Source organism: Musca vetustissima, unplaced genomic scaffold, assembly GCF_032173495.1.
Source record: "Musca vetustissima isolate MV318-11 ecotype Yass unplaced genomic scaffold, APGP_CSIRO_Mvet_v1 utg21612, whole genome shotgun sequence".
NCBI lineage: Eukaryota > Metazoa > Arthropoda > Insecta > Diptera > Muscidae > Musca > Musca vetustissima.
In genome coordinates, this window is record NW_026880991.1 from 244439 (window position 1) to 255480 (window position 11042).

At 29.8% G+C, this 11042-nt stretch overlaps 1 protein-coding gene across 1 annotated transcript; it reads left to right on the plus strand.

The window, feature by feature from the left end:
* Positions 1 to 5731: 5731 nt before the first annotated feature.
* On the plus strand, positions 5732 to 8198 carry LOC133327029 (uncharacterized). Its single transcript, XM_061535624.1, has 4 exons — positions 5732 to 5790; positions 5855 to 5970; positions 6030 to 6217; positions 7356 to 8198. Exons 1-4 carry the CDS (start codon positions 5732 to 5734, stop codon positions 8196 to 8198), a joined length of 1206 nt encoding a protein of 401 aa, XP_061391608.1.
* The last annotated feature ends 2844 nt before the right edge of the window (positions 8199 to 11042 follow it).

Consider the following 11042-nt stretch of genomic DNA (forward strand, 5'->3'; position numbering starts at 1 on the left):
AAGGCTTCATATAAATTAGTGAAAAGTCTTTCTGCTATTTTTTTAGAAGATCAACGGTTTTCTTCTTTTAGAAGTAGTGAATATATTATTGAAAATTATTCAAAAGATTTCCTATTGAAGTTTAAAGCCATTTTTATTGAGGAGTTGTAGGGTAATTTTTTTATTGAGACGTGATTATATTCATATTGAATGAGGTTCGGGTCGCCTTATGTATTTCTTTCTCAATGCAAAATTTATAATTTTTAAGGAATTCAAAGGTAATATATTATTGAAACGTTTTATATTCATACTGAATGAGGTCTCCTTATGGGAGTGTTATTATAGAAAATGTTAAGATCTTCTTTGAGTAGAGTTTGAGTTTAAAATTAAAGTTTTTGTTCTAGTCCCCTGCTTCTTCATTGCGGAGTTCGTAAAAATATTCGCAGTGAATCATTCTGGAATAAACTTTCTCATAACAAACCGTAGAAAAATATTTTTTTGTTCGGCAGTGGGATGACTGGTCTGAATGAAAATATCCCAAATTTTATGGACCTAAATACAAACTACTTTCTCAATACAAAATTATAAAAATGGATTCGTAATAGTAATAACAGAAAAATCCACAGAAAAATTTATGTCGGTATTATACAAAAATAATACAAATATCCATCCACTTAAAATCGTTCTCAGCACTTACCGATAATCGGTATAAAAAATTAAAAGAAAAATGTATTTCGAGATTCTACAAAAATAATACAAATATCCATCAGAACTTCCCGATATACAGATATACAATTTTGTGTTTTAACCCAACAGATCTTGTATTATAGTTAACATTATAAGGCAGATTTTTCTATTAGAAATCCACTAAAGTTTTAAACAATTTCTGGATCTGCTTCAAGTTTCGTTGGATTTGACATATTTGGAATATTTTAAACTTAAACTAATTTGTTGTATACGATTTTAAAACTACTGAACTATTTGCAATTTTTTAATTATTTAATACTTATTTCTAATATGTATGTCCGAATGAAGATCTCTGTATATGGTGTAGGTAATAGTAAAGTATTTTTGTTTTCCAATCTCAAAGGCTTATGTGTATTTTTATTTTATATTAAGATTAGAAATAAATTTTTAATTATTTATGTTCTCAACAATAATTTTTAAACTGAAAGATTTTAATTTCATTATTTATTTTTTCTTTCTTTGTCCATTTTTTTATTTTCGCAGACCCTAAATTCTTCTGAAAAAAACTACATAGAATTATATGTTTTGTATGGTTCTACAACACACGCACACATATATAGATGTAGATATGTTAATGGAATTGTGTCTGTAGTCTAATCATCAACCATTAACATATGTCCGTCCTGTCTCAGAGTTTATTTTTCTGGAACTGTACTATGGACTCAAAATCCTTGGAGTCCTTCATCAACATAGTGAAACGTCCAAAGCATCCTAGCACGGGCTAATCATGTGATGTCTACAGCTCTACATCTATCATCAACGCAAAGCTGAGCAGAGGAATAAACAACATTTTTTTCACCACTCGATGTCCTTAGTTTTTCATTAATGAAAAAACTGAAAAAATGTCTTTTTAAGTTCAATTATAACACACACACATACTTACACCCAAACATATTTTACATTGTATATGTATATATTTTTTATTTTTTTCTATTTATTATTAAATAATTAATTTATTTATAAATTTCAACAAACCGAAAAAAAAAACAAATTTTTAAATTATACAAATACAAAATATAGCACACGTATATATATATATATATATTTTCTTTTTAATTTCTACTCCAACTATTTTTTTAGTAATGACACATTTGCCAATGATGAAATTCCCGAAATACTCTTTTCCAAAGGCACCTCACCTGCACCAGGACGTATTTTATTTTGGTAGTAAAAAATAAAATTTAAATATTTTTTTATCTATCCCACACATATTTGTACAAAAATCACTAGAATTTGTTAAAAGTTACTTTTCTTTTTAATTTAGAGTATTATTAGAAATTACGAATAACGATAAATAAAATTTTAATACAAAAGGCAACGAAAATGTTTTTTTTTTTGAAATTTTAGTCGAAGGCAAATACCAACTCCAAACTTTAAGCCTGCTCCATTCATCATTCTTCCCTACTACTACCTACCATTACTATTTTATAAAATATGTAATGTAATTGATTGTCGATTTATTTAAATAAAACAAATAAACAGATTTAAAAACAAATACAAAAAATTTTTTTTTTATTTATATATGGAAATTTGAAAAATCTGTTAATGGGGGTCCCCAAATGGGGGTTCTTAGTAATATTAACAGTTCCGTATTTAATTGTAAAACAGTAAAGTGGCGCATGTTTAAATTTTGTAATTTTGAGTAAAATTCACAAAGATACCAGGCGCCCAGAATAAAATAGCCAGTTGCCCGGAAAAAAATAAAAATGTCTTGATCTGGCAACTCCCTGCCAAAAAAAATCGACCGCCTAAAAGTATGCTAGAATTTTTTTAATTTCTTAGTGCAGCATTCCCAAATCCAATTTCTTATTTTTTTTTGGCGGGCTACTTTCTACCAGGTGAAAGAAAAATTGTGACGTCATCACATAAAAATATATCGCACGCGTAGGGGCGAGCATACTTACCGTATTGTATTCGCAAATCAAAAAAAAAAAAACAATATTTAAATTCGTTTATTTTTATTAAATAGTAATCGTTGTAAAAAGTATATACATATATTTAAAAAGATATATATCTTAACAACCTAAGCGACTTATTTAGTCTCTATCGTATTGCAATCCTTACATAATTTGCGTACATTTCGAAGGAAACTATTTTCGTTTAAGTTTTGAAAATTGAATTTTGTCAAAAGCAAATTTATGCAAAAATTGAAACCATATGTCTGCATGAGACTACCTTGTATAGTTATGCCATGTCCTTCCATGTAGAATTTTGTGATTGAGTGAACAGGATAACTCCAAAAATATAAATAATTATCCTTATCCTTTGTAGATCATTTTCGACTGTCATCATACGGAAATCCGAGCATATACCATACACAATAACCTGGAATGAAACATTAAAGATAAATATATTTATATATTTCATAATAAGAACGATGTTTTAATTTTAAATAAACATTTAAATAATATCGGACAAACCAATTTTAATCTGTGGCGGAATAGATTAAATATGACATTTGTTTTCTATGATTTATTTTTCAATTTAGGCTTTATAATATAGAAAACAAAATTAGTAGGTTCTTGCAGTACGGGAACAGACCAACAAGTCTTAACATATATACTATATACAAAAAGGCCCAATGTTATGTTTCTTTGGACTCGGCACACTACAATTCTGGAATGTCCTGTTGTTTTTATCGATTACTGACTGTCCAACAACGAACATGCTACAAATAAACAGATTTAAAAAAAAAATACAAAAAATGTTTTTTATTTATATATGGACATTTGAAAAATCTGTTAATGGGGGTCCCCAACATTAGTTTCTTATTACACAGTTCCGTATTTAATTATTGTAAAACAGTAAAGTGGCGTATGTTTATAAATTTTGTAATTTTGAGTAAAATTCACAAAAATACCAGTCGCCCATAATAAAATAGCCAGTTGCCCGAAAAAAAAAATTAAAAATTTCTTGATCTGGCAATTAATTCCCTGCCAAAAAAATCGACCGCCTAAAAGTATGCTAGATTTTTTAATTTCTTAGTGCAGCATTCCAAAATCCAATTTCTTATTTTTATGGCGGGCTACTTTCTACCAGGTAAAAGAAAAATTGTGACGTCATCACAGAAAAATATATCGCACGCGCAGGGGCGTGCATACTTAACGTATTGTATTCGCAAATAAAAAAAAAAACAATATTTAAATTCGTTTCTTTTTATGAAATAGTAATCGTTGTAAAAATTATATACATATATTTAAAAAGATATATATCTTAAAAACCTAAGCGACTTATTTAGTCTCTATCGTATTGCAATCCTTACATAATTTGCGTACATTTCGAAGGAAACTATTTTCGTTTAAGTTTTGAAAATTGAATTTTGTCAAAAGCAAATTTATGCAAAAATTGAAACCATATGTCTGCATGAGACTACCTTTTATAGTTATGCCATGTCATTCCATGTAGAATTTTGTGATTGAGCGAACAGGATAACTCCAAAAATATAAATAATTATCCTTATCCTTTGTAGATCATTTTCGACTGTCATCATACGGAAATCCGAGCATATACCATACACAATAACCTGGAATGAAACATTAAAGATAAATATATTTATATATTTCATAATAAGAACGATGTTTTAATTTTAAATAAACATTTAAATAATATCGGACAAACCAATTTTAATCTGTGGCGGAATAGATTAAATATGACATTTGTTTTCTATGATTTATTTTTCAATTTAGGCTTTATAATATAGAAAACAAAATTAGTAGGTTCTTGCAGTACGGGAACAGACCAACAAGTCTTAACATATATACTATATACAAAAAGGCCCAATGTTATGTTTCTTTGGACTCGGCACACTACAATTCTGGAATGTCCTGTTGTTTTTATCGATTACTGACTGTCCAACAACGAACATGCTACGTCACATAACATGTAATCAATTAGACGAACAACGACCTACGTATCCCTATTTTTACGGGGGCATTCCATCAGCTGTTTGCCATGTTGCAACGTCTCTTTCAAAACAAACATTTATTGTTATGTCCCACCTTCGTTCGTAAACAACACATGACTCTCGTCATTTATGTATATTCTTATTCGTAACACGTGGAACGTTTTTAAATAAGGTCGGTTCATTCGGTTACACGCTGGGACGAAAAGTTAGAATCAACACATCTCTCGAATTGGATTGGAGCTGTTTGGTATGGAATATATTTAGATTAGATATGTCGTCCTGATTTTCTTTTAGTTCCGATCAGCACACATTTTCGTGGAGGAATTCCATACTTCACAAATTAATGTGCCTTCTAAGACCGTCGAAACCCGGATTTTTATTAGTAAAAAATTTTGGCTTACATGCACTTTACGGACACCTATCAGATCATTTTTAAATTTTTACCATAGGTAGTCAATCTGATTACAACAACATGTAGGGGAGAAGGGGTTTAAAATTTTTTTTTAAATTTTTTTACATATGTAAACGTTACATATGTACCTATTAGTTAAAATTTATAAGAAACGAAAAATGTTAAAATAAAAAATTTTATGAGGCTTGAAAGAAAAATGTATGTCTTCACAGTACTTCACGAGATATGTCGTTCCAAGTTCGAAAAATACCCCCAATTTTAATTAAATATCTTTAAGAAACATTTGAAGTGTTTAATGCAGTATTCTTACAGATATTTAGTAAAAAGATGGGCTATTTTTGTAACTTTGGAGCCCCATGGAAGTACTGAATTTTTAAATTATCTAAGAGGTGTCTATAAATTACACTTGTTCCAAAATTTTAATTGAAAAATTACCATTCAAAAGCCGACTATTTACGAAATATTTCAAATTTAAAAGAAAATTGTATTCGCAAAGTATCCGAAAAGAGCATGTCAACTTAACATAAGGATTCCGCTTCAATTCGGCAACTGCCTTTTCTATGACTTGGTGATTTTTTTACGATCTTCCAAATTCTAAACGAATCTTAACACATATATTGCCTATAACCCTAAGGTCCCATATAATTAATATCACCTAAACCCATATCTAAAATTAGGCGCAACACAAAATGAGTCTAAAAATCACAGAAAACGTAGTAAACGTTCAGCCAAAGACCAACTATTTAAGGTAAATAATAAATGTAAATGAAATTTTATTGATTGGTTCCATTAAAATAAAATGGTATTCATAGTTCCACAGAATTAACACAACTCAGGAATGTAGACTTGAATGGTTTCACTTTGGGTCTAAAAAGAACATTGCCAGAGAATACAGAAGAAGAAAAACAGGAACTGGAAACGCTCTATGGTAAGTTATTATCCCACAGATCAAAATATTTTTATAATACATTATTTCCTTTCTAATAGCTCAACTTCAAAACCAATTATCCACACCGCGCATCGAACGTTTAAGTGGCAGAGCTGTAGCTGAATGGGATAACAATGTTAAAGCTGTGCGTATAATACGCAAAGATGGCAAATTTGGTACATTTGGCTATAGTGAGAATGGAGAACTATATTTGGAATATTATGAAGCATTGTTTTTATTAGAGGTGGTAAGTATTGATAATGTAATTATAAACCATTATAATCAACCTTTTGAAATTTAATGAATTTAAAATATATTTTCAATGTTTAAGAAATCTTTAGAATTTGAATATGTGGGGCGGATTAATCAAATAAAAAGAGTAGCCTGTATTTATTTATTTTTTTCTTAATATAAAATAATCTGTTTGTTAACCAGATTCATTAACTCAAGGAAATTAAATGTATTTTTCAGAACTATTCTATAATCTTGTAGGACCACCTATCTCGAATATAGAAGTGTTACTGGAAAATAATACTGTTTTCATTGATTATCTGGGAAAACGATTCTACATACAGTCAAGACATTCTAGTAGGGTGATTCTACATCTACCTTGTCAAAAAAATTCGTTCCAGTTCGATTGATTAGAAAAACTGTTCCCTTTATAGGGGAGAAATATCTGAGGACGGTATTTTTAAGGAATTCCTTTTAAGCAAAATCAATTGTATAGGGGTGATATCAATTCATACAGCTTCTCCCTAATACGTCTAAAACGCTATGATGGTTAGAATTACATTTTTTGTAAATCCTTAGGTGGTAATGGTAGGAAAATCTATTGCATAAAAACCAGTTTGTCCAAAAATCCGTTATGGGACAGATTGTCAAAACTTCGAATACTTCTAATTAAATCGTGGTTGTGGCTACGCCGTATGAAATAAGAATTGAAGTTCAAACTCTGTACTAAAATCAATATATACCCTGACAGATAGTAAATAGTTTATAAAAGCAAAAAGCTCCAAATAAATCCAAAACTTTACTGAAATACATTAAAAATATATATATAAAATTTCTTCCAACACGGTATTCTACGAATCATATGGTTATCGGGTCACACAGGAATTATAGGTAATGAGAAAACCAACCTACTCGCCAGAAGTGCTGCTGACCAGAAGTGCCGAAGGAAACCGATAAAATCTTTTAGATTTTATGGGTCTCCTTCGGAAAGAACACAAAAATGTTATCCGAAGACCCAAAAGGAAGATAATCTGAAGATGTTTTCCTAAATTTGTTCGTTTTTAGACATGTATTGAAGTTAACTACTAACTACCTATCCCAGCCTATACTTTATGTATTAACATTTATATTTATTATTCTATTACTATTTTCAGAATCGCCTTCAACTTGAATACAAATCAAGAAACCTAAGTATCGAACAAGCCTACCTCTTGCTATTGGGTGAAAATAAATCTAGCAAATATTGTGAATATCTGGTATATTCGCATTTCACACGTGTTGGTTATATTTTGGTTAAACATCAAAATATAAATTTTCCCAAATATCAAATTGAAACAGCTGAAGATTGTACCTGGGCAATATTGGAAGCAGAATTACAAAATGAAACTCTTCCGGATTATGTGAAAAAATCAATATTTTATGGCAAAGTTAAACAACAATTTGATCAAATACGAGATAATATTAAATACCAAAATAATAGAGAAGACACATCTAGCGAAATGAATGATATTGAAATGCATTTAAATGGTAATGTGAAATTAAACCTAAAACGAAAAGCGACGGAAAATGATGATAATAATTGGAATAATGCAAAGAGACGTCGTTATTGTAGTGCAAATATTTTTCGTAAAAGTTTGGTGGATTTTCTCAAAGATGAAGATGAATATAAGCAATTTAAAGAACAATTCGAGCAATTCAATATTGTGGCCCTAAAGAATTATGAAGATGATGAGGAGAAATCGGATGATGAAGAGAAGTCGGAGAACGGGGAAACTTTTCGAATAAACTTTGATGTTTATTTTCACAATGAAGGCTTTCGTAAAAGTTCACCACATATTCCGAATTTTCGTGTAATTATTTTGGAATCACATCAACGATTTCCCACACATAGAGAAATTTACTGTACATATCGTCAGCAATTGAATCCGGTGCCTTTGCTATTGGTGACTGTAAATGATTCAAAACAAATTCAGGCATTTTTGTATCATTTTAGTTGATGTTCCATTTTCCAGCCATACATACTAACAAAGATGAAAAACATACACTTCCACCTATGAAACGCAAAAAAATGAACCGGAGACACACACTTTTCAGCAATCTACTGGGTAAATTAGGAAAAAAATAATATAAACAATGTATGGTTTTGTTTACTTGAATAAACAATTTGTATTAAAATAATATATCACATCATTTATATTGTTCATAATTTCCCTATGATGTGTAATTAATATCTTTGGTTTGTTTATATTAATATTGTTTTATTTGAATATTTAGCACTGTTGTTGTGGTAAATGTTCATTATTTTGTTTTTACTCCCTACAAGTTTATATAAATATATAAAGAATTCTCATGCCATATATCATTGTTTATACAATTGAATCACTCAAATTTATCATCTTAGAAAAATTCCATAATCGTGCACAAGGTATGATATTTCCCTTTTTATTACACACATTTTTTGTACGCATGTGTATTGTTTTTGAATAGCAGTGCATTGTCTGACATAATGAAATTAAAGTAACCTCTTAAGCTATTCCTGATTTTGGAAGAATATGAATTTTTCCTTCTCTATATGACGATTGGTTTTTCCTAAATAATAGGGTATCATCATGTGATCACAGACACAACAATAAACCTTATGCCCATGGCATTTGATTAACAAAATATATAATTTTGTTTACCATTCAATAAGATTGAGGCATTAATTAACTTAAATTTATTTATAAATTATTTTAATCCAGCTGTGCGTAGACGCAATTTGCTTATTTTTGGTTGGATTATTTGCCGCGCCTAACCGCTAAATATTTTTTTTCGAATTTTCAAAAAATTCTTTGCACTTTGACTGAGGCGTACTGAGACTTTGTTTTTCACTCATTTATTGTTTGCTGAAATGTTTAAAAGAAATAAAATATAAACGAACAATTTGTTATTTTTAACATAAACAATTCGGTTTTTTTAATTACATGCGTACATACATGTGCACGTTATTTCCAAACCAGCCGCCGCCACATTGTTTATATTTTCGTCTGAGGAACTGTTGGCCAGTAAATCGCCTGATTATATTATATGGAATTTCCGGTTAATTCATATGACAATGTTCGATGTCAATAACATTATGTGTATAAAAATATATTTGCAATTATAAGGGAAATTATATTCAGATCATTTATTGTTATTGCAGAAAGGAAATTGGAATAATTTTGTAAAATCCTAAGGAATGTATTTATATTTTTAAAATATTTCACACGACCAAAAAAATGTGTATTCAAAATAATCACTTAATCGTGGCCGTATGAAATAAGAATAAAGTTTCAAACTCTGGACTAAAAGTAACAAATATCTCGACGGATATCATATAAACTGTATGATTTATAGTTTTTATACATATAAACTAATGTAACGCTTAAATGAAATGACTTGGTTGGGGTTTCATGACTAAATGCCTTTAATGGGGCATAAATAAAAAATACCGATAGACTTCACCAAGAACTCAAAATTCCATTTGATCCCCATTATTGTTAGACCAATGTCGTTGCTTTAGGCCATTAATGCCATGTACAGACGAGCGTTGTTCGCTCTCTCATTCGTTGTTCGACCCTTAATTATTAAGTAATTACTTAGTTCCCCATACAAAATTGTCTGAGCGAACACCGACTTTTGTACGTTGTTCAATTCGAATCACTCTCTGAATCACCAAGAATTTTGTCCCATCTCTAACAATTGAGAGAATTTATCGAAAATAAATTAATTTTGACAGCATGAAAATTTTTTTAATTTTTTCAAATTTTTTTCAGTAAAATTGAAAATGATGAATGAAAAGTAAACAAAATTCTAGTTTTTATATATGCAGAAGAATGTAAATTTTGTTGTCTACATAATGCAATATGCATTTCTTTCCCCTTGGTCCTAATTAGCGTACAAAACGAGAAACAAAAGTGGGGAAACCCAAACAAAAATTCTCCAATTTTTTAAATGTGACATTTGAGGTGAGAATATTTAAGAATGTATTGAAAACAACAATATTTTCAGGAAAAATGAAAAACATGAATTAAAAGTAAAGAGATAAGGGTTGATATTATAGTCAGGAGAAAGAGAATTATTTTTTCTATTTAGATCCATATGTGATTCACGCAAATATGTTATAATTTTGGTGTAAAACAAGAAACAAAAAGTTTGAAATAAAAAAAAACTCTGATGACATGAATTAAGAACAGTGTTGTATGAAGGGGTTAATTCATGTAGGTAATTCTGAGAGCGAACTACGTTGTTCGAATGCCCGTCAGAACATGGTATAATAATATATTAGACCTTAAATTTTACATTTTATATTTTATCGAACTTATAGTCGATGACTTCTAAAGTTTTTATATATGGAAATCAGCTTTGAGAAGTTTTTATGTGAGCCAACCATTTTTTTGCCATCAAACTACCGATTGCTCTGTCAGTCCCGAACCCTGGCAAAACACTTTAAGCAGTCCGGTTGATGTTTGAATCAACAAATTATTAAATCGCTCGAGTTGTGGAACATGTGGCACGATCTTGTTGAAACCACACATTCACAATAGAAGGCAAAAATAAGTCGATTATCATATACCATAACGCTCCGAATTGACCGTGACATTCGTTCCATCGTGGTTTGGACCAGAGACCACAACAAACAGTGGCTTTTTGTGAATGTAATGAACTCTCTTCAATTAATTGAGGATTCTCAGAACGCCAAATATGACAATTCTCTTTATTAACATATCCGTTTGAAAATTTTTGAAGTAGGCTTTGTCAATTTGACTTGTGAGATAGTTAGACCATCCATTTCCGTAAGTGTCAGACATTCAACTTAAAAG

Bases quoted from the DNA above. Each gene is read 5' to 3' on its own strand.
- LOC133327029 (XM_061535624.1), top strand. From the start codon at position 5,732: ATGAGTCTAAAAATCACAGAAAACGTAGTAAACGTTCAGCCAAAGACC. The intron at 5,791-5,854 runs GTAAATAATAAA...TGGTATTCATAG, and splicing joins CCAAAGACCAACTATTTAAG to TTCCACAGAATTAACACAAC. The intron at 5,971-6,029 runs GTAAGTTATTAT...CCTTTCTAATAG, and splicing joins GGAACTGGAAACGCTCTATG to CTCAACTTCAAAACCAATTA.